At 27.7% G+C, this 25,946-nt stretch overlaps 1 protein-coding gene across 2 annotated transcripts in view; it reads left to right on the forward strand.

Moving 5' to 3' along the window:
- LOC108567446 (calpain-9-like) overlaps positions 1–25,946 on the forward strand; it is a 106,320-nt gene that overhangs the window by 7,394 nt on the left and 72,980 nt on the right. Inside the window, exon 2 of one of the 2 annotated variants that reach the window (XM_017927928.1) lies at positions 4,607–4,847. In XM_017927928.1, coding sequence (XP_017783417.1) covers positions 4,661–4,847 — 187 coding nt within the window. In that variant the 5' untranslated portion in view covers positions 4,607–4,660. Of the gene's footprint in view, positions 1–4,606; positions 4,848–18,452; positions 18,884–25,946 lie in introns of those variants that run through there. The other variant, XM_017927932.1, reaches the window with a different exon arrangement.

Genomic DNA, 25,946 nt, shown 5'->3' on the forward strand with positions numbered 1-25,946 from the left:
ATCAGAACGATCTGCCAATCTACCGTCAACTTGTCGATCCTCTTCAACTCATCCTTAACTCTGACCAAAAGACTCCAAAGATGGATCAATCCAAACGAAGAAGCTACTTCCAACCTCGATAGTCTCATGATATCCTGCGTCATCCGTCTAACATCCGAATTCTCCAACAAATTAAACTGATTCTTAATTAAAATGTAATCCAATTCCATCGAGGTGAAAAGCGAATCATCACAAGATTGCGGATTTTTCTTAATTGGAAGTGGTAGTATTGAATTATTACGTAACGACATGTCTGCAGCAATGATTTCTAATTGGAACTGAAGGAAATCCTTTCCGGTACGAAATTTATATACCACCAGATGTAAATAACAGAAAAAAGAAAATATCAACAATATTTGAAAGCGTGTTGAATATCATTAAACCTAAAGTAAAATGATTGCAATTCCTTGTGTTTTCCTAGAACTTAATCGTAGCGAGATTAGACTTTTTTTCAAATACGCTTTTTGAATAATGAATCAAAGCAAACTTATCATCTGAATGTTATTAATAACGAATTGTCGTGAAGCAATCTCAGTATTAATTTATCATTATCATAATCCTGTTTATGTCCTTAAAGACTCGACGTGCCTCTCCTTCAGATAACATTTCCTAAACAAGCAAACAATTATTTTCGTTCGAACCTTATGATAATCACTAGGAACGGAAGCTCCAGTTTCGTAAATAAACATAACCGATATTGTTTTCCTACAACTTTCGTTACAAAATCAACAATAAACTAAGGCATCAGCATTTTTTTTTTCAAAACAAACCATTAAAGTATCAGCGTAAACAAATTAATTGCCTATAAACGTTTGAGCAATTAGTCACGACTTGCTTCTAAATTGGATTACGTAAACAAAAATAAATTAAAAAAACATCAATCTAAATTATAGACATTATATAAGTTATTAAGAAATTAATTATTTAATAATTAAAGTATAAAATTAATTTTATTTAGAGAAAAATGTTTACAAATGCTTAGATGAAAGAAAGGTTTGAACCTATGAAAGCTTTTTCTAAAAGTTGATGAACTCTTTAACTTTCGATGATTTAACTGCACAAAAAGCTTACTCATTCCTTGAAGGTATACATAATCTACAGCAATTTTTATACTTGATTGGTTTCCTCATCAATTTTTTTTGTTCCAAATTTTGAAAATTATTTGTTTTTTTAAGCAAATATTCATTTTCCATATATAAACATATTTTCTTCTAAAATTTCGTCTGAAAATCTTTTCTGAAAAGTTTACAACTTTCTCAGGAAAGTACCTGAAAGCGGCACAAAGATTTAAGTCTAAATTAGGGCTAATAAAAATAAGGAAATATTTAACAAAAATAACTTCTACTTATTTGTAAAGAAAAAGATAAGAAACTGTTTTCTTTAAAGGTCTCACAATAAACGCAGGTATTTTTTAAGTAATGCAGGTATTAAGAAAAGTTATAGAATAAACCTTATGCTATTACTTAGTTCGTAAGCATTGGAAGTCCTTTTATGAAATCCTTCGAAAATCCTGTCGTAAATACTTGGAAGGTAGAGTTCGCAGCGAGGATTTGCATGAAAAAGAGATTTGGCAATATTAAAGGAAATGGGCTGTAATAAATAATTTTTAATGAAAATTCTTTTAGAAAAACATATACAAAGGGATTGTATTGTCTTACAAATAATAACTAACAAAAAAACAATACTTATTTTCATTAAAATATGAACAATTAATTTATTTAAAAAATAAATCTTATTAAGTTTTGAAGAAAATTTGTATTTTAAATACGCACAAATTTATGCATTTTTTAATATTTTATATTTATTTAATTCCTTATTAAATTTGGAGTATATTCAAATTATTGTATATAATTTATATAAATTTAAATCATGAATAAATAAAAAAATGCTTTGTTTCAACGCCCATATAGAATTCATAAATATATTAAGATTGACGAACATTCTTTGTGTCTCTAATAAACTTGTACGTTCCATCTCGAAATGGAAATGCATTACAAAATATTCAATGTTATTATTTGAATATTCGCTGTCTACTCATAATTCGAAACAAATAACATTCGTTATGTTATTTCTTCATTTGCATACATACCTACATATGAGACAGGTCGACATGAAAACTCGCTGTTCAATCTGATAAAAATTATTTATTAACTCTTAAGAAAAAAAAAAAGAAGTAATAATATAATACAATAGAAAAATTAGAATACGTTGTGCAAAACGCTTAGGAATTTATTCTCAAGGTCGAATGAAATATATAAATTTTGTTTGTAGAAATGGTAAAAAAAAAGCTCTAATTCTTGTTTTATAAAGCGATTATTGAAAAAAAGTTAATACTATAATAAAATGACGTAATAACTTCATGAGTTGTTGAAGTTATTACTTTTTAGGAAAAATTTGTTTGCACTTAACAAATTCTCGTTTTAAGAAAGATTCATCAAAAAGAGTTAATCCGTAAAAGTTATGAAAGCTTTTCAATATTGTAAAATAATTTATTGTCCATTAAGAAAGAAATAATATAATACAAAAATTAGAATACGATGAGCAAGACGTTTTGGAATTTATTCTCAAGGTCAACTTAATCTCTAAAGTAATAAAAAACGATTCTCAATTTTCGTTTTACGAAAGAATAATCAAAAAATTTATAAAATCTATAAAAGCATTAAAAAATATTTATGAAATACAATACAATATGTAAAAATTGGAATAAGAAATGTGGATTTTGTTTAATAATCGAAAAAGTAAAGTAATAGATCAAAATAGAAGAATTTAATTTCAAGGTCTTTTCAATTTGTAATCGTTGACAGAATTTATCAATAAATTTGTATTATTTTCGACAAAATGTACTTAGTTTTTTTCTTCACATTTGTTTAATTAAGTACATTTTTAAATGTTTAGAAAAATAGTTTTCACTTTACGAATTTTTATTTTACAAACGAATTATTAGAAATAGTTAATATGTAGAAGTAGCACAAAGCTGTTTGGGATTTAAGTTATTAATATTTCCTTATTATATTAGATAAATCATAGATTTGTGAGTTGAAGCAGATGTTATGTTTTTGGTAAATTTAATCTGAATTTACAAATTTTTGTTTTACGAATGAATTATTTATGAATTATTTAAAAAAAACATAATTGGTTAAACTAAGTCTCTAAATATGATTCAATCTAATCAAAAAAATGATTCCCAATTTACGAATTTTCGTTTTACGAATGAATTATTAAAAAGACATAATATTTTAAACTGAAAAATCTGATTCAAAGTAAATAGAAAATTGATTCTCAATTTTAGAGTTTTCGTTTTACGAATTAATTTGAATAATTACATAATCTCTTAAACTTAATTTCTAGATCTAATTGAAACTAATTGATTCTCAATTTACGTATTTTTGTTTTACAAATGAATTATTCAAAAGACATATTTCTTTAAACTAGATCAAATTGAAAGTAGTCAGAAAATTGATTCTCAATTTACGAATTTTCGTTTTACTAATGACTTATTCAAAAGACATAATCTCTACAACTTAGTCTCTAAATATGATTAAAACTAATTTATTACTTTTCATTTAAACCAACACAACTAATTTTTTGTTGTTTAAATTTAGTTTCAAGGTCATTTACTTTTTTTTATATGATTGTAGAATTTAAATTTAGTTTGAAGAAATTGTAGAAAAATCTCTAATTGTTGTTTTATAAAGTGATTATTGAAAAAAGTTAATACTATAATAAAAAGTAATAACTTCAACAACGCATGAAGTTATTATTTTTTAGGAAAATTTGTTTGCTTTTAACAAATTCTCGCTTTTCAAAAAATGATGATGATTAAAACTAATTTATTACTTTTCATTTAAACCAACACAACTAATCCTTTGTTGTTTGAATTTAGTTTCAAGGTCAATTACTTTTTTTTTTAATTATTGCAATATTTTATAATATATTTGAATTTTGCATGATAATATCTTAAATTTTTTAAGATTTTTAAATATGAAAAACTGAAATTCTGAAGAAGATTTGAAAACTAATTGCCAATTTACGAATTTAGTTTGTAAAAGCTTAATAGATGGCAGGATTAAATGACAACCAATATGAGTTGGTACGACTTAACTATAATTATGACATATGTCACTCATCATGTGACATTACATAAATCAATAATACATTTTTTTTAATTAGTTCCATATTGATTACGTGATTTGTTGATTGGATCGGAAAAATAATTTATTACTTTTCATTTAAACCAACACAACTAATACTTTGTTGTTTGAATTTAGTTTCAAGGTCATTTACTTTTTTTTAATTATTGCAATATTTTATAATATATTTGAATTTTGTATGATAATATCTTAGATTTTTTAAGATTATGAAATGACTGAAATTCATAAAAAGATTTTAAAACTAATTGCCAATTTACAAATTTTCATTTTACGAATTTAGTTTGTAAAAGCTTAATAGATGGCAGGATTAAATGACAACCAATATGAGTTGGTACGCCTTAACTATCTTTATGACAAATGTCGCTCATATAGATTATGTGACATTACATAAATGAATAATACATTTTTTTAATTAGTTCCAGATTGATTACGTGATTGGTTGATTGAATCGGATCCGAGTGCTTGTAAAGATGCCCCAAACGGCGTTACGCGGTCATACGAACCACGTGCACACGAACGGCCACGTGAGCAACCACAACGGACACGGTGGTCATAGTGGACAGTCGAACGGTCATCTGCACAACGGATTTGCCCATCAGAATGGTGGACAACACTACATTCCCAACGGCCATGCCAAATCCAATGGACACATCAAAAGTAAGACCACGTCCTGTTTTGTTTCCAGCCATTGTCTCATCACTCGTTCGTGTCTCTCTTTCCCCCCCTCATTGTTTTCTTTTATTTTCACGTGTGCGTTTCCTCCTCTCCAGACGATAATTACTTTAAAATTATATGTCTTATGTACGAGCAGCTCAAGGATTTTTTGCTACCTCTTATGCAATTACCATTATATGGAAACGAAAATAATGATACGAAACGACGAAAACAATGATCCAAGAATGGAAGAGAGAATAAGAAAAAACGTATATTTCGTTTTAAATATATTGTATACACTCGTATTTATTTCATTATTTATAAACAAAATACGTTCAGCACATAAATAAGATGTAGAACTAATTACACTTATTTAGTCAACCTTTAAACCTCATTAACTTAATTGATTTGTCAAAAGAAACTTTCTGTGGAATACAACAAAGTTAAGAAACCGACTAATTACTTCTTTTCATATAAATTTTGACACACTTTTTTTTGCTTAACAATATTTAAATATTTTCAACTATAAAAATTTGTATATATATTAAAAATAAATAAGTTATATGAAAAGATATTAAAACGTATTATTTTGTGAAAGTGTGTACGTACTTCAAGAAAGTAAAATGCAATTATGAGCAACAAATGACAATTAGTGTGATTTATACGTTTAGTAAATTGTTTACTAATAATTTACAAACGTCATTAATTTAAAATAATTGACAATCTCATCTGTGTACAAATGTTTTCTATTAGTTAGTAATAATAATAAAAAAAAAGATTGAGTTTCAACCATTAACATATTTAGTGAAATTTCTTAGAAAATCTCATCAATCTGTAATAATTATATTTCTTTTTTTTGCTCTTAGAAATGTAAAAACAATAATTGCCGACGACATGAATTATATAAGGATTATGTTTGATTTATAGAAGTTATTTTCTTTTACTCAAAAAGAACTAAAGGATACAAGCTTGAATAGTGATAATAAATGACTTCCTGCAGTTAACAATTATTCAAGAAAAATGAAGAAATCAATTGGTGTTTTATACTTTTTCGTTCTAGTAATTAATTTACAACTTGTTATTGGTATAATTTTGCAAATTTTAAACACATATATAATGGAAATAATAATTAATTGAAATAGTTGTGTTCTTTTGGTGATTAATATTAGAAAATAGTGATTAAGTGTATGTTTTTTATGGGAATACTCCTAATGTGATAGTTATTTTCTTAATAAATAATAGAACAAAATAGTTATGTACTTGAAGAATTCTTCTAAGTCTTCAATAAGTTATTATTAATTATATTGAGTTCATTACATTATTACATAAATACGTTCATTTTCATAAGATTCAATGTATCTAAGATAATCTTAACTTTAAACAGATTACTTGGTAATAGACTATATAAACTTGACCTTGATTCTTTACTTACCATCTAAATAGGTACGATAAACACTTTTACTTGTGTGAGAAGTGTACCGTAATTGATTCGAATGAATAACGAAATTGTGTTGAAAAGACGTTAGTCGTTTTCTCGTTGAAATCAATGCCTGTTTCAAATTGAAAATAACATGTGTTTGGTGGAAGATGTAAGGATTTTGAAAAGATGTACAAAAAAAAAAAGAGATGTAAGAATTCGAAGCGCGAATGGCGATAATAAATGGCTTTCAGCACTTAACAATTATTGCGGCGCGAAAGATTCAATTAATATTTATTTCCCTCTGGCTTCTCGAAACGGCGTTATGTGCGATCTCGCACATTGCGAACGGCACTGGTTTTTACAGTTATAGAATTTCGCTGTATGCGAATGAGACGATGCGAAAAAGCAAAAGTCATCAAAACAATATCATCTGAAGAAAGAGATGGAGGAAGAAAAGTGAAATGAGAATTGCGAAGATCATTGTCATTGTGACGATCGAAAGTACAAGATCATCATCTTCATATTGGACTATGTATTATTTATGTAACAGTAAATTGAATGTAGAATTTAGTTGAAAAAAATGTCTGAGTTTAGAGTAAATTGTGAAAATCGTAAGTCCATCATTATTTTACCTTCATATTTTATTAGATTTCTTCACAAGTTAGATAACAGTAAATGGATTAGAGCGTACTTTTTGCAATTAGTTGAAAAATGAGTCAGTTTACTTCTAGAGGAAATAGTGAAGATCAAAAGTCAATAATTACTTTATCTTCCTATTATATCAGGTTATTACGTAACTTAAGAAGACAGAAGTTTTGGAATTCAATGAAAAATAGTGATTTATCAGCTAAAGAAATGATGAAGATTGAATGTCCATAATCGTTTTATCTTCATCTTGACATTCGATAAGATTTTTTCATAAATTACATAACAGTACAAAGATTAGCGTACGTTTTGGAATTTGGTGAAAAATAAAACAGTTTTTTTAGAGAAAATAGAGAAGATCATCATAATTTCATCCACACTTCTTCACAAATTACATAACAGAAATAAAAAATGAATATGCGTTTTGGGATTCGTTAAAAAATAAGGCAGTTTTCTTCTAGAGAAAATCATCATTTGATCTTCACATTGAATCACACTTCTTCACAAATTACATAACAGTACTAAGATAAGCGTGCGTTTTGGAATTCACTGAAAAATGAGACAGTTTTATTCCTGAGAAAATAGTGAAGATCGAAAGTCCTTCATCATTTCATATCAATCTACATTTTCTATTTGACTTTTTCAAAAATTAATTAACAGTGAATGTAACTTGTGAAGATACAAATTACATAACAGTATAAACATTAACGTGCGTTTTGGAATTCGCTGAAAAATGAGACAGTTTTCTTCCAGCGAAAATAGTGAAGATCTAAAGACCTTCATCATTTTATATCAATCTACAAATTTAATTATAATTGTTTTCAAATTAACTAAAAGTGAATGTAACTTGTGAATGTGAATGTAACAAGTTACGTAACAGTTTATAAGTTTGCGTGTTTTATGGAAATTCTTGAAAAATTAGTCATGAAAAATGATGGTCTTTTGATCAACACTTACATCTTCATCATAAGAATGGATCATACTTCTTGTTATTAATTTGTTAAAGTAATAGTGAGTTTCTATGCACAGTAAATGATGAAGTTCGAAAGTCCATCATATTTCATCTCCATAATTAGACTTTATACTGGATCATAATTCTTGAGAAGTTCCAAAACAGTGAAGGAATTAGTGTACATTTTGAAATTTATTGAAAAATGTGTAAGTTGTCAGCAAGAGAAAAAAAAAGTGAATTTCATCTTCATATTGTATCAAATTTTGTCACAAGTTACAAAGTCGTTGAATAATGAATAAATTTAGAACTAGAGAAAATAGTGAAGATCGATAGTCATTTCATCTTCATTGGATCAGATTTATTCACAAGTTATATAAAAGCAAATAAGAAAACGTTGAAAAATAACTGAGTTTCCAGCTAAAGAAAAACGACGAAGATCAAAAGTTGATCAACATGATCTTCATATTGGAGTAGACTAGACACCTGCACCAATTACCAAGCAGTAAATGAATGACGACGAATCGTGTGCGTTTCGGAATTTGCAGAATTTCTTTTCGCTGGATTTCCTTTTCGGTGTGGGTTTCCAGCCCGAGAAAACGTGTGCGTTTCGCGTGTCCGACGACTGTAAAACGCTTCATTAACATATTAATATTATTCTTGTGCAACGCGAAATCATTTCACGTGCGCCGAATGAATAGCAAAGCGCGAAGAACAATAAAATAAAAAATAGATAGGAGGAGGAAAATCGTATCGATTTAATGGAGAATTTCAGGATTTGCAGCCGACACCAAGTATGCCAATGAATGAATAGATTTTGTGGGCGATTCCATGATTGGGTTGTACACCACATTCTGGGAAGAAAAATGACGAGATCATCGGAATTCGGATCGATCCCAGAACGAATCGATTCGATTCTGAATTCTCTAAAAATATTTGTACTGAAAATCGTCGATCCGTGAATTTTGTTGTAAGAAGTTTTTACAAGCATATGGTTTTACGTGTAAACGACGTTTAACCTAAATATTCGAGCAAGTGAATATTTCGTAACTGGATTTGAATAAATAAACTATGCCTACAGTTAAATTTAATGGCACTAAATAAATATTAAATTAATTAAGCGAATAAAGCAGCGACAATGATTGTTATTATTGTATAAATTTGAATACGGACAGTAGTCTATTACAAAACAAAGTGGGATATTTTATTAGACAAGGCGTTACAATAATTTCCAATGTTATTATTGCAATTTCTGAATATCACTTACAAATTAAATTATACATAATCGTTTCTCTTTCACAATATAATGCAAATTATTTGTTACATAATTAATTTTGTTTTATTTAATTCAATAGAATCAAATACAAATTAATAAATTTTTAGTAGAAGAATTTTTTAAATGTCTTTTATTAATTGAATTCAATACAAAAGGAAATAATTTTTTAAGATTTTTCTTATTTTTTCTCTTTTCTCATTAATAGTTATTAAAAATATTTTACCTAGTTTTTTTTATTTAATATTAATACAACATATAAGGGCAGAAAGATCTATGGTCAATAGCCCTTTGAAGCAGTTGATTTATGATATTTATATTATTGTATTGAGTTTTTAGTTTATAATTTTACAGCATATAAATAATTCACTGAAAATTAATTTTAAGAAACTTTACTTAAGAAAAGAAGCGACAAAAACTTGTGTTTAAAGATAACCGTTATTAAGTATTTAAATGCTGAATGTAATGACCAAGTACATTACAAATATCATTTATGAGAAATACAATTTCCGTCTGCAACTGTGGTCTTAATGACTAAATAAAAGTAATAATCATTAAAGAAATGTTAAAATGCATTTATATTAATTAATTTATTTATAAAAATCAAGCTTTGTTATAAGTTACAAAGACGTTGCAAAATTAGTGAATTTCGAACTGGAGAAAACAGTGAATATTTATCATTATTTCATCTTCATTGGACTATATTTCCTAACAAGTTACATAAAAATCAATAGGAAATAGTTTGTTTTGAAATTCCTTGAAAGATAATTGAGTTCTAAAGAAAAGAAAACAAAGAAGATAGAAATTTGATCATCATGATCTTCATATTGGAGTAGAATAGACATGTAAAACATGACCGTCAATAAGAAATTAAATGCTGAATTTAATGACCAAGTACATTAAAAATATCATTTATGAAAACTACAATTTCCGTCTTCAAATGTGTTCTTAATGACTAAATAAAAGTAATAATTATTGATATATTTAAATCTAAATTAAAGAAATTATTTTATATTAATTTATTTTTAAAATTTCTATAAGAATCAAGATTTGTCACAAGTTACAAAATTTAACATCATTTCATCCTTATTGAATCAGATTTATTCACAAATTACATAAAAATCAATAGGAAATAGTTTGTTTTGAAATTCGTTGAAAAATTATTTAGTTTCCAGCTAGAAAACGAAGAAAATCGAAAGTTTATTGTGATGATGATCATAATCTTCATATTCGAGTAGACTAAATAAAAGTTAAGAAAATAAATGCTGAATTTAATGACCAAGTACATTACAAAGATCATTTATGAAAACTACAATTTCCGTCTTCAAATGTGGTCTTAATAACTAAAAAAATCATTGATATAATAAAATTAAATTAAAGATACATTAAAATGATTGTAATGCTTTATATGAAGATTTTTTTTTTATAAATTTATATTGAAGTAACAAAATAGTCGAATAGAGTGAAAAGTGCACAACCTTTAGCTCGCACTGCAAGGATGGAATTTCATTGCATGACTCGGATTGCAGATATGATCTTTCAATGATAAAAAGAGAGAGAAACGTCGTTGGATTACGTAAAAACTTTTAATGTCAATACAACCAACCTCCTAAGGTCTTCAAGTAGACGTAATTTCTATATCGTCCATTAGGTTAGATAAGTTTATCTTATTTAAGTAAATCTATTGGTTGGAAGAAATTTCAAAGTATAAAAATTTATTGTAATTTTGTATCTTTGCATCTTTAAAATCCAGAAAAAGTAAAGTTATTTTGAATTACTTTATTATAATTAATAAAAAAATAATTTAAAATGTGAACTAGTTTCTAATTTTCTGTATAATTTTGAGCTAAATTTCTATATAATCAGTATTACACTTTATTACAATAAAATATATTGTAAATTAATGAGATATTGATGTAAAAGATATAATTTTCTATAAAAGTTGATAATTTTACAAACTTTACAATTTTTGTTTTTGTTATGAAATGAAATTGTAAAGAATTTTTTTTATAAAATATAATTGTTTATATTGTTGAACTAATCAAGAATATTACGTTTTTTTAAATAACAATAGTTTGTCTGCTTTTGATGTAGCGAGCAAAAGTAATTTTCATCGTCGGATTTACAACAACAACAACAAAAAGCATCTACAAGAACTAGATTATTTTTTATTGTTGTTGATGTTGTTGTTAGTACGTCGCCTCCACTTTCGAAGCGAAATTACTTCATTACTGATTGACAGTTTAATTAATCCTCACCATAATAGTAACTAGATTCGCAGTTCGCATGTAATATTTTGTCATTAAACAGATGACGATACAATATTTCCAACAATGTCCGAACATATACACACTGTAAATTTATAATACTAAAAAAAATAAAAATAATGAAGAGAAAAAGGGGAGAACCAAGAAGTCTCGTATTAAAAGCTTTGTGGTTCAGATTAACGTAAAAATTTGCAGACCGATGATGCTTCACGCTCTGCCGGACAAACGGACGGATCCATCAAGCTCCGATACATTTTTTCGTTGAAAGGACGTCGTCCGTAATTTGATTACACATTTGCAAATTTTTACGGTTACGTGAAGATTCAATGTAAAAATCCCATCGCCAGACAGATTATTTTTATATATACTTTGCTAATGGAAAACCGATGTCGGCATCCAGGAAAACATCTAGGCCAAAAGCGTTTCAACAACAAAACGACGAACAAATATAGTGCGCGCATTGTCGCTTCGTGGAAAGTGAAAACTGCATCGCTGGAAAATCAATTATATATATAAAAAAAAAAGTTGCCGCTTTTATGGCATTATTAGTGGTATTTAGTAATAGTTAGTATACACCATTTAGTCTTCGTTCCAAATTAAGACGTTTTTTTCTTAAATTAATTGCATCTGCAATTATCTGTTTTCTAGCACCACTTTTGTTGTGAGATAATTTCAGTATTTTATATTAATGATGTCTTTAATTTAATCATCTTGTTATCATTTTTAATAGAAGTCGACTTTATTTAATAATCTTATTATAACAATTTATCATCTTCAAAGCTTATTAATTTTTTTAATCCAATTGTTTGTAGCGTTTCAGTTGTTGAGTTTCGAGGCTGCATATAATAAGTTAACTGCTAGATCATTTACTATCAAATCTCTCTTTATATTTCTTACATAACAGGTAATTTAAAAAATGATTAAATAAATGAAGAATTAAATAAATTACAGTTAAATCATGATTAATTTAACACAGAATTTGGTTGGATTTATGCAAAATCTTCATTTTAATGTAAAGATTTTGCGTTTTTATGTAATAATTAGTTCTGCTTTCATAATGAAATTATGTTAAGGTCTAATGTAAGTGTAAGAAATATTGTAGTGGAAAGATGAATTTAAATGTCTGTCGAGTGTGTGAGATAGGCTGTGAAGTAAATGGATGTTTGCGGAGAAACTAGAGTAGAAGCACTTAGTAATTAGGTTAATTAATTAATAGTGTAGGGTCGATTGATGGAACGCGCACGAAACGAAAGTTTTCGCGATATTCTTTTTGCGCGTGAAATCCGAATCAAAACAAGAAAACAGAGTGGTCTTGTTCGTTGGGCATGTGAAAGTAGTGTTGCTTTGCATGCATATATATACTTGTATCTATCTGCATACTCCCAACTTACCATCATCGTATCGCTCTATCTCTTACCATCCGACCAAGCTCCACGATTTTTCCTCTTCATTTCTTTCTCCGCCGCATTTTCTTTCCTCTTTTTTTCCAACATTCCCACTTTAATCGCCGTGGAGCAGCAACTATTGTTTCTGCTTTACACGTCCTCCATCACACACATTCGGCTGCAGCTGAATAAAATATTCCTATAACTGTACTCCTATAACTCCCAGCTCTTTCTTCGAGTTTAAAGCAACGGTATTGCTGCGTATGTGTAATATGTGTCATACATATATTAAACGCAATCTCGCTCCATTATTGTGCTGCATCTTTAAAGCGTTACGAATAACATCATACAACTTTTTTTCCTTCTTTCCTTCTTTCCTTCTTTCCTTCTTTCTTTCTTTCCTTCTTTCCTTCTTTCCTTCTTTCCTTCTTTCCTTCTTTCCTTCTTTCCTTCTTTCCTTCTTTCTTTCACACCCGCATCGCAATTACTCATTCGGAACGGTTCATTGAGTGTGATTAGTTTGGGCAAATTGCATCTGCGAAAATGACCATTTCGAGCGCTCGAAATGCGCCATTCGATTAGAACGTAACAGTTCCTATATAAGAAATAGTAAAATCGTGTACGTCGAGCTATTAAATTTATTAATAACTCACGATTCCTCCATTTCCCTTTTGCGTACAAGCTAATTATTATCTAAGACATGTGTGTCCGATAAGGATTACTTTACAACCGATCCCCATGCATCTATTTACCAGACGTGATCATCCTCGTACCCTCCAATTGCATCTACACACTGCATACCATTCCGAAGGACAATGCTACCTATTATATTTATACTCCTCCAACCAATCACTTACTACACCAAATCTCATATAAGATATTTATAATGGGTCAAAATCCCGACAGTATCAAACATTCGAATTCCCGACAGTTTCAAAATACCGACAGTAACAAAATCCTGACAGTATATTTAATTATTTGATATAGACTTATTAGCTTGAAAATTAATTTGTATAGCATCCACACTGTCCATGGCCATCTGTCAAATATCTGTCAAGTAGTATTTTTAGTCTTATTCAATTAACAGTGCGAACGTAACATTATGTGAAAATATCTAAAACTTAATAACTTTTTCAAGTTATATAACAATTAAATTTTTATTTTGACATATTTTCTATTAAATTTCAATAAAAGTAAATGATAATACATAAAAATAAAATTCATTACATCTATACATTTTTCGTAGCTATCTATCAAATATCTGTCAATTATAATTAGTTGTTTGAGACTTATGTAATTAACATTTTGGACGCGGAATTACCTGAGAATCTCTAATACTTAATTAAATTATATACTATTACGTAAATTCACAAATTATTATTAAGTAAAATCTCTATTTAATCTTAAATTAATGGAAAACCGAACAAGCACAAAGTATTGAATTACTTTAATTTCTATTGGATTGTGGAAGGAATGCCACAATTGAGTTGCTTGCAAGGTTTATTATATTGATTTCGTATGCAACAAAAGCCTTCGCATTGAAACATTTCTTCCGTGAATTCTCCCTGAATTTAGTATTCAATTACAACGATCTATACATTTTCTATTTACACAGCCCGAAATATACGTGAAACAAAATCAAAGTAGAAACTATTTGAAACAATACCAACATAGTATTATTTTTTTTTAAGAATTAGATTATCAAGTAAAAAAATAATTATTTATAATTTTATGAATCGATTGAAATTGTTAATGAAATTTGATTTTAAATTAATTTATTACTTCATATGTCATAATTAATGAGAGAAATGGAAAAAGTGAATAAATCGAAAACCAATATACACATTTAATCATTTTCGGACGAGTGGCGGATATATCCGCCCTAACCTATGGACACAAGCAAGTGCATTTTAAGCGAAGCGTATCTTGTGTTACCGAAATATGCCTCGCCACAACACAGCAGTTCTGCAAAAATCAGTTGAAATTTTTGAAGTTAAAAACTATTACTTTAATTATTACTATACCCGTTTTGAAAACATCTAAAAAAAAAGATTTCAGTAAATTGCTCTTTTTCATTTATACATTCAAGTCTCTTTTTGTACGGTTCACTTGTATATTCACTTGGATTAGTCCATTTTACCCGTACTGTATTGGTGCAGTTGACCTTGACGTTACAAAAACATGTAATAATTAGTTGTTCAATTCGCAATTATTCTATTTTTATAAAAATTGCAATAACAAAATAATTGATAAATATTCCATAGAAATTCTACACAAAAAAAAAACAAATCATAAACATTTTCTTCAAACAACAAAATAATATTGAAAATAAAAGAGAAACACATTAAAAAGTGGTAAAACCATACCGTTTAAGCATATATACATAAAATCATGATTTAAACATGAGATATATAATTAAAACTTCACTTTTGTTGAATCAATTAAACGTGCATTTATATGAAACCACGCTGCAATCTACTTCGCGATCTAGATTTATTATTTGTAGAAGAAATAAAATGAAACTCTAATAAAAAAAGTAAAAAAAATGTAATAGCGAAGAAGCGAGTCAATGGGATTCATAGCTCGCGCTACTTCATGCCAGAGCCATTTAACTGTTCATATTTAATTGTATAACATTATCTAATTAGCCATAATTGATCTTAAACATGCGTTATTATTGTTAGGAGCCTCGAACTGCAGGAACAATTATCGTGGGCTAATTAGAAATAGTGTACCAGGATGTGAGCTTAATGACATTATCTATCTACTCTCTCCCTCTATGTGGTTGTGTCCATGTGTATTGTATAAGTATACGAATGTGAGTGTGTGTTGAGAATAATCGGCGGGTTGGGACCATTTCAATTTTCCTCCTCCTCCTGCCAACTCGAAGACGAAGAGAAGAAGTTCTGTTGCTTGACTCTTCTGAGCTGACGAAGAACAGCAATCTATCATATTACAGTTAGAATAATTAATTAAATTTGCAATTAATATCCCATTTAGAATGCGGTGCTTCTTCCCTGGTCTTTGTTGTTGTTTTAATTATTTTTTTTGTTATTTCTCTTTGAGAAGAGATTTCCTTAAAAATGATCAATTGTAAATACGTGTTTCGTTCGCATCGCCAAAAGGCTAATCATCAAGAGTTACGTGGAATTCCTTGTGTAATTAATTACGCTGCGCACGTGTAAACTCGTGAATATTATATTTTATACTTAAACGTTTTGATGGTTTGTAAAACGTATGAAATTAGTTGTTTAACTGCAGTGAATCCTTTAACTTGATGGAATTGTTATGTTTCAAAGTTATGTGTTTTTTTTATTTATTTATGGAAATAAACTAACAATTTTATTAACAAAGTGATGAATGTTTAGAGAAAGATTTTTTTTTATAAAATTGTAATTATAATTTATAAGAAAACATAATTATCATGTTTATTTATTTGTTATTTTTTGATGATAATTATCTACCAAATATTAAAAAACTCTCACATCCTGAAATCAATTAAATTTAAAAAAATGTATACAGAATATTAGTTTCTAACTTGTAAAACAGGAATCATTAAAAGAACGTGACGTAAGTGTGTGAGAAAAATTACCAAATTTTTAATAACAAATATAAATTTTTACAATTTAATTGAATTTTTTTAATAATTATTTGTTAAATATTTATTCTTAATTAAAATGAATAAGAAAAAAAATAATTACTTACAATTTTTAACAAATATTGATAAATACGATCTATGATCTGAATTAGATTTAAAATGAAACAATCAATTTATTAGTTCATAACTTGCAAAACTAGATTCATTTAAAAGACATGATGTAAATGTGTGCATAAAAATAATACCAAATTTTATCAAATAATTAATAACAAACATTTTTTGTCAACAATCAATTTATTGGTTAATAACTTCCAAACATTATCATCATTAAAAAGTAAGTGTGTGCGTAGATAATAAGAAATTTTTAATTACAAATATCAATTGAATTATTTATGAAAATGTATATTTACGTATTTACTAATTATTTATTATTATAATTAAGAAAAAAAATCCTATCTCAGTGATGGCAAACCTATGATACACGGAATTTATTTCTTTGCGGACAAATGGCAGATATATCCGACCTAACCTTTACACAGCAATAACTCGCATAGTCCAGCTTCGAGCAGTCCAGTTTTAAATTTAAAGAAAAATCTGAAAAAATAGATTAATTTTGTTTGCCTTTATACATTCATGTTTCTTTATGTATGTTTCTTTATGTACAGTCCGGGATATTGACGGAACCCTTTACCCGTACTTTGCTGCAGTACACAGCACCCGAGTTTTTTTATGTCGTATAATTTTATTCAGAATCTGTTCATCAATGTCAACATTGAATAAATTTAAGATCGCGGTTGATAGTTAACATTATGATGATTTGATTTGTTGGCTGTCATCTTGTAGGTTAGCTTCAGTAGTATATTGATGCTCGGCGATTTCACTATTTCCTTTGGCGGTGAATCTGCTACTATCCTTAACACTGTCATTTTCCATCGACTTGGCTGAAGGTCCATATGCTGAACCTCATTTATTTGACTATCCATATGTCATGAACGATGGCCCTATTGCTGCAAGCCCCGAGAGGGCTCACAAAGGGCCTGGCTTTACCAGGATTCAAACCTGCATCCGAGTTAAGTTTCTTTTTTTTTTAATTGTGACACATATCAATCCCAAAAGGTTCACTGTAACTGTCCTACCTATTTTTATTTCTGTATCTGTCATTTTTTTCACTAATGTATTTTGTTTATTTATGATTAATTTTAATGAATAAGATATTTTTTTACCATATCCTTTTTTCTTCATATGTCATTTTTTACTAATTATTTAATGAATTCATAAATGAAATGAATTAGATTGTAAATAATATAATTAATTTATTAGATTCTAACTTGAAAAGAAAGTATCATTAAAAAGACGTGACGAATGTGTGTGTACGTAAAAGAATTACCAACAACATTTTATCAACTTTTTAATAACAAATATCAATTTTTGTTTAAGTATATGAAATTTTTACTAATTGTACTTCAGAAAGACGTAAATGTAAATTAATAAATACAATTTGTGAAAGAAATTATATTAAAAAAAATAAACAATTTATTACTTTATAATGGAAACTTTAAAATGTTGTTCAGAAAACTTTCTACCAAAGTTTTGTAGAATTTCGAATTGTTTTTGTACTTACTTAAAACTTTATGTATTCAATCATTTTAATAGAACAATATGTTACAAAATAGATTTATTATTATTAAGTTCTTTGACCTTTTTATATCGATTAATTCTATTTAGGAAATTTTTTTTTTTGAGAAATTTTTAATTGTTTTCATATTTTGTTTACTGATTGATAGAATACAAACACTTTACAAATCGAGTACATCATGTACATCATGAAAGTAAATAAAGTTACAATTTTCATTACGTTCTTTAATCTTTTCATTTAAAAAAAATTGAATTGTTTTTGTATAGTTTACAAATTAAAACAAATAAATCTATAAATGTAGTTAAATTTAATTTACTATAAAATTTATGAATGAAGAAACAATTATATCATAAATGTAAAGAAAGTTACACAATTGATGAATAATTTACTGCTTTATAAGTTGCAAAATTGAAACAAATTTTAAAAGGTGTGTGCGTAGAAAATGATTGTTTGTTGTTGCAGCGTATCGATACTGTCTGATACTGTTTTATTATTGCTAGATGTCGGTTATGTGATTAGCTGCATTTGGCATCGGTTCTGGGAATGTTTAAACATTTAACACCACAAATAACACTCCGTTCCAATTTGTTACACGGCGCTGCTCTCCGCATATCGATTAGCATCTCGGACACATAAATAAGTTATATAACAACGCGACAATGCGAAAACACTTGACGGCTGCGACCTTCGGCGCCCAAGATTTACACCTTGTACCCATGCATCAATATTGCATAACGCAACGGTCGCTAAAATAAGAATAACGTCCCATTTACTAGATGAATTGTCGACGCCGACGATCCGCCAGGTCGCAACAATAAATACTGATGTTTCCTGCGAGAGTTGTTTTCAAAACGAAATTGCCTCCCGTAAGTAATATTATTCAGTTACGTAAAATGTTTCATAACAATATAAAAAACATGTTTTTTTAAAATATTGTATAGTTAAAAAAACATAGTGATTAAACTATGAATAATCATTTATAGATGTAAAAATGATGATAATAAAAAACGTGTTTCTTTAATGTTTAACACCAACTCTTATTTAATTAATTTTCTATTCTCTTTTTTTTAAGAAATGTTAATTTGTTTTATTAATGTTATGAAATATTTCGGTTTCTAAATTACAGTTTCACACGATGTTTTCATTAATGGAGAATTGATTACTACATTTTTTTTTTCCATAAAATGTTTTTTTTTATTACTATTTTTTGTACAGTTTAGTAATTTAAAATCCCTTTTTTTATAATAATTAATCTCTGATTTTATATGTAATTTTTTCTCTTAACGTACATCTGTCCTTTTTTTATGAGATTATAAAATTATTAATGTGATTTTTTAATGGAAATGTTAGAATTTTACATTTTTCTTTTAACATCTTAGATTCACACCTGTTTTACCAAACGGCTATATTATTCTGAGAATTACCTTTATTGCTGTAAGGTTGACGCGATTATTGTCCTGTTAGGCAAATACAGTTTAGACAAATCACAAAAGTCACAGATGTTATATGATTACAATCTGATTTCGTAGGTTTTATATAAAAATAATGTTACTATTTGCAACTTCCTCATTGGGACAACTGTCTTAATAGAAAAAATAACGTTATTTTTATTTAATTACAATAATTCAGTTAGCAATTGCATGTAAAGATTAAAATTTTGTTATTAATCGTTTAGTTCAGAGAAATCCCTACTAAGTTTTACAGAATTTCGTAATGTTTTGTGTTTAATTTATAGAATAACTTTATTTAAATGTTATGTTAGGACTTTATTAATTCAATAATTAGAACAATATGAAAGAAAGTTACGAAACTAATTAATTATTATTAACTTCTTTGAATGTTTTAACAAATTTTTAATTATTTTTGTATAGTTTAAAAATATTCTATAAATTTAGTTACATTTTATTTACTTTGAACTTTACGAATCGAGTAATAATTAGATCATGAATGTAAAAAAAACTGAAAATTAATTAATGAATTTTGTCATTAATTAATTTTCAGTTTTTTGAGTTTTTAATATTAATCAATTGTTTGGATTAGTTTAGGAAAGTTTCTTCAAATATTTTGAGAATTTTTTTAATTCTTTTTGTATACTTTAAAGATAAAAACATTTTTATATATAGTTAAATTTTCTTTACTTAGATCATAAATGTAAATACAGCAACCTTTTCATTGTCCTTGAAATATTTAGAGAAAATATTAATTACTAATATCAAAAAGAATATTTCTATAAATATAGCTCAATGCTTTATACTTTGAACTTTATAAAACAAGTAATAATTAAATCAGGAATGTTACAAAAAAAATTAAAATTAAATTTACAAAAATTGATTAATTAATAAGTTCTTTGACCTTTTCACTTCTATTAATGGGACGTCAGAAAATTACTTCAAAACTATAAAATATATTATTGGAAAAAATGTGGCTTCGATCAGTCCGGACTAAAAAAAAATATTTTTTTTATACAAAAATTGTTTATTTTTCTCATTATAACGGTCAAGTCTCTTTATGTTTAATTTTATGTTATTTACTTTCTAGATTAGACAGGATTCAAACAATTCGAGTATTACTGTTATTAATATATTTTTAATTTCATTTAACTAAATATTTTTTTACAGAACTTTTCAAATACTTTTTTTTGTCCTAAAATATCAATATAATTGATAAAATCTTTGTCCTTTTTATATCAAATTATAATATATTTAAATCATTAGTCTTTTCTTATCAAATTTTGTATAAATCATACTATTTTAATAGATTTTGCAATGATTTAAACCGTTAATTAATGCTGATTTAAAAGCATTCCAATAAATATTAATAAATTACAGTAATTAATATAATCCTTGTAGGATTAAAACTGTATTAATTTAAAAATAAAAGCATTTTTTTGTACCAAATATGATAGTGAGTTGAAGAAGAAGAAGACGACGTCGACGTGCATTTTAAAACTAACGTTATATATAACGTTACTCCTCGCGATTTCCTGCTGAATCCCTTCTACCGGAAAACGAATATTACCCAGCAATTTATTTAATTACAATATTATACCCGTGCTGATGGAAATTGCATACGAATTCGCGTTTTGATAAGGAAACAATCTCCATTTGGAATTTTACAATTTTCTCGCATCCAACATCGTTGAAAACAAAAGTAATTCTTTTTGCTTGAATTTTCGCTCGTTCACTGTTAACAGCTTCAATCCTATACAGTTTCGCTCCTTTCGCTTTTGCTCATTCTGTTATTATTGTTTTCGAAGTGAGCAGATTCGAAGTACCGTTTCGATTATAATTTATAATGTAAACTTTCGGTCCTGACTGCACCGTTCTTAAGACTGTGTGTATATACTTTATCTTCACTGTAACATCTCATTTAGTCAGCTGGGATATGGGCGAAAACGGCCTCGTAACTAACTAGCTACATACTAACTCGTGTATATATATACACATACACACACTTTCCACGAGATTACATAATATCTCTATCCGAGTCTGCATTTAGCTTAAATTTATACGCGGATCTTGTCTGCTCGGTAGCATCCCGGTACAGTTCTTCCTCTTCTTCCAACCGAAGGTTCAAGCACCTTTTTATTTATAGATTAGATCGCCATAACTCTCATTTTCTTATAGGTAAACTAGAAAATTGCTTATTTTTTAAGGTCTGTTGGGTTTCGCACACCATTAATTCTACTATTAACGTTTCTTTTTGCTACTCTTCGTACGCGGCAGCATTTTTCTGAATCATCCGACTCTATCCGCCGTTCTATTTATCAATTAACGGAAAGCCCAATCATCTTCGAAGCGTGAAGAATCTCTTCTCAAATTCGGAACAGGTTAATGGCTATTAGCGACAGATCATCGACATGTGCCAACTTCATCATCATCATCATCATCTTCAACCATCCCGTGCAAATAATATCATTTCTACACTTGACACATTTCAATTAATTATTAATTAATGTCAGTGGAATTTCTTTGTAATTAATAAACGGACTTCAAATACGTTCGTGGATGCCTCGAATACCTGACGCACGTTCAGGAAATTGCGATTTATGCATTCAGCTAGAAGAATTATAAAGAGCTCCGCTCGTTTTATTAACTTTTCATTGATAAATAATTAATAGATCTTAAAGAAATAGTGATTTACTGACGCACTAACTGATTTATAGTTGCTTACATTAATCAATATTTAATGGAAATATCATTACCATTAACATCAATACTGATTACATAAAATAAACATTTCAAGTTTTTATCAACACAATTAAACCTTACGTTTATTTTTAGTTATAAGATTGAAATACACTTATAAAAAAAATCGCAATTTAAATAATTTATAGAAAATGATTTAATACTAAAGTTTTACATTTTCTTCTTCAAATCTGATTTTTTTTTCTAAAATTATCAGAAAAAATAATGTAGTTATATCGACCTAAGTATTTCTTCCCGTGTATTATAAATATAGAAATATTTTTTTTTTAAATAAACAAAATAAATAATGTTGTTTTAATTAACTAGACATTGCTATGTGAGTCATTAACATTGAAGTCATTTAATTTAGATTCTGGTCAAATTGGAGTACGAATGCATACGAAATCGAGAATTTCGCATTAGGAAAATTGAAGCCGTGGTCAATTAAAAGCGGATTAGTGCAATAATTGCGGTAACTAGTCAGGAATTAGAATGTATGCTGTAATCTAAGCAAAGAAATCCTCGTTTTTAGTTTATCTAACGATTATACCATTGGTTCCACCTAATGTACTATGATTCTCTATTTACATACACATTCTATATGATTTAATACAGGTATTTTGTTTATTTTAATCAATTTTTTTAAACTTATGTTGTCAGTAATACGGAATTTTCATATATAAAAGTAAAAAGCATGATAAAGTGTGTTAAGATAAGTATATTTTGAAATTTTTTAAATTTCCCCGACTTACAAACAATTGTATTAAGAAAAACATTAAAAAAAATCTAAAACTAGTAGTTTATATTCATATTTTCAGTGAGTTAATTGTTAATTTATATTATTGTATCCTTGATGGAATGAATGAAAAAAATATAAGATATTTTTGAAATATTGACACTAAAATTGATAACTAATTGACTTTCAATTTAATTTTTATTTTATATATGTAAATTTCTATGAACTTATATACAAAATTTCTGAAGTTGCTTACTTGTCAAGTAAAGTTCCAAGTATATATTTACATTTGGAAATACTCGCATCTTGTCGATATACACGTATTTATTTTACACAGGTACTAATAATTAGCAAAGTTATACTTACACATTCAGCGTTACTTGTGTTGTTTACATTATGCAATATGTGAATTTTAATATAAAAGAGTCAATGAGACTGTTCAAAAAAAATAGACGAGACATGGAAATAATATATGCAGTTTTTTTATTCTTCCTCTTCGACTTTATTTGGAATATTTCTTTTTTATCTTATCGTCTAGACTCGAGCCGGAATTTTCTACTACGTTTCATTCACTCGTCGAATATAGTAGTTTTTTTTATCAAATTTATTTTACATCAATTCATTCATCAGTTTGCACATTGGTGGCATAACATACATTTTTTAAACGTATCTAATGAAAATTAACAGTAATTTCTATAATTAAATACATTAATTTTATTAATGCAGTGAAACCTAGGTATTTGAACATAATTAATTATATAATAGTACCGCTTATTATTTTAATTCAAATGATATTAGAAATTTAGTCGTACTAGTGTATACCAGGTTTGGTAATTCTCGACATTGTTTTGATTCTCGGGACACAAGAAAACTTATTCCCGGGAATTCTCGAGAAATTAAAAATAAAAAGTCGTTTCATTCAGCAAATGAAATCACGGCTGGTTTTGAACAACTAGAAAAAATATTTTCTCCACCTATATTGGATTATATAAATATTTTAATAAAGTCTTAATTATTTTATTCCTCCGTTGTCCAAGTATTTCTATTAGTGCATTATACATATCTCTTCATAGATCATTTATTAACTTTTGTTTTTACGACTTCTTAACTGCTACTTTCAAATGAGAGTTAATTTCTAATTCGCCGGATGCTATTAAAATATTTGTCCCTTTCCATTGTTTACTCATGTTAAGACGAAGTAATGCTTTTTTTAACAGATTTTTTTATCTTTAGGATATTTTTTAGTGCCTTTTTAACTTCTGGTTAAACTGAAGTTAAGTATCAAAATATTACGGCTGAATCGTTCTAAGAGATATGTAACTACTGTATTGTGCAAAGCGTGAGCGATAAATAAAGAATCGGGCAATTTGGAACGCTGATCGAACTCGTGCTGTATCGATCGTAAATTTCGATCGGGGCAATATAGAAAAAGAAGAGAAAAACGTAACAACGAAATTATATACACAGTTTAAGAAGTGTAGTTTTAAAAGATCCGAAAGCAATTTTCGATCGCCCACAGCGCTATTTCATAACGTTTGTTACATTCGTTCGCCGTTGTTTCCACTCAAAGATTTAAAGGGCACAGAAGGGGTTGGCCCGAATTTAAAAAAGCTCATTAAACCGAAGCGCGGGGGTTAGAATTGTAAAGTTTGAAGGAGTGGGAAAGAGAGTGTAAAAGAGAAAGAGAGAGAGAGAGAAAGGAACGTCGTCCTGGGCGGTCGATGAATACAGGATTTCCATTTATGTCTTCTCTTTTTATTTTGTTTATCCCGTATGCATAAAGGATTTTCGAGGTGTTTAGTCCGTTGTCTATTGCGATCTTCGCTTTATATAATAATAATAAATACTTCGTCTAAAACTAATCTTTTTCATTCATATTTTCAGTGATTTAATTGTGAATTTATATTATTTTATCCTTGATGGAATGAATGAAAAAAATATAAGATATTTTTGAAATATTGACATTAAAATTAATAATTAATTGACTTTCAATTTAATATTTGTTTCATATATAAATTGGTATATGTTTCATCTTATAAATTTCTGAAGTTGCTTACTTGTCAAGTAAAGTCCCAAGTATATATTTACTTTTGGAAATACTCGCACTTTGTCGATATACACGTATTTATTTTACACAGGTACTAATAATTAGGAAAGTTATACTTACACATTCAGCGTTACTTGTATAGTTTACATTATGCAATTTGTGAATTTTAATATAAAAGAATTCAATGAAACTGTTAAAAAAAATAGACGAGACATGGAAATAATATATGCAGTTTTTTTTTATTCTTCCCCTTCGACTTTATTTGGAATATTTCTTTTTTATTATATCGTCTAGACTCGAGCCGGAATTTTCTACACATCTTTTGTATCTCTTTTTTTTGTCAAATTTATTTTACATCAATTCATTAATTATTTCTATTCACTTTGCACATTTGTTGCATAACATTCATTTTTTTAAACGTATCTAATGAAAATTAACAATAATTTCTTTAATTAAATACATTAATTTTATTAATGCAGTGAAACCTAGATTTTTGTACATAATTAATTATAGTAGTTATATAATAGTACCTCTTATTATTTGAATTCAAATGATATTAGAAATTTTAACGTACTAGTGTATACTAGGTTTGATAATTCTCGACATTGTATTGGTTCCCGGGACACGAGACAACTATATAAGATATTCCCGGGAATTCTCGAGAAATTTTAAAAAGTTTTCATTCAGGAAATAAAATCACAGCTGGTTTTGAACAACTAGAAAAAGTATATTAAATTTATCTCTCTAAAATCTCTTTAAAAAAGCTCATTAAACCGAAGCGAGGGGTTAGAATTGTAAAGTTTGGAGGAGAGGGAAATAGAGTGTAAAAGAGAAAAAGAGAGAGAGAGAGAAAGGATCGTCGTCCTGGGCGGTCGAGGAATACAGGATTTCCATTTATGTCTTCTCTTTTTATTTTGTTTTTCCCGTATGCATAAAGGATTTTCGAGGTGTTTAGTCCG

The sequence above is a fragment of the Nicrophorus vespilloides genome, unplaced genomic scaffold, assembly GCF_001412225.1.
Source record: "Nicrophorus vespilloides isolate i.1.1-1 unplaced genomic scaffold, Nicve_v1.0, whole genome shotgun sequence".
Classification (NCBI taxonomy): domain Eukaryota; kingdom Metazoa; phylum Arthropoda; class Insecta; order Coleoptera; family Silphidae; genus Nicrophorus; species Nicrophorus vespilloides.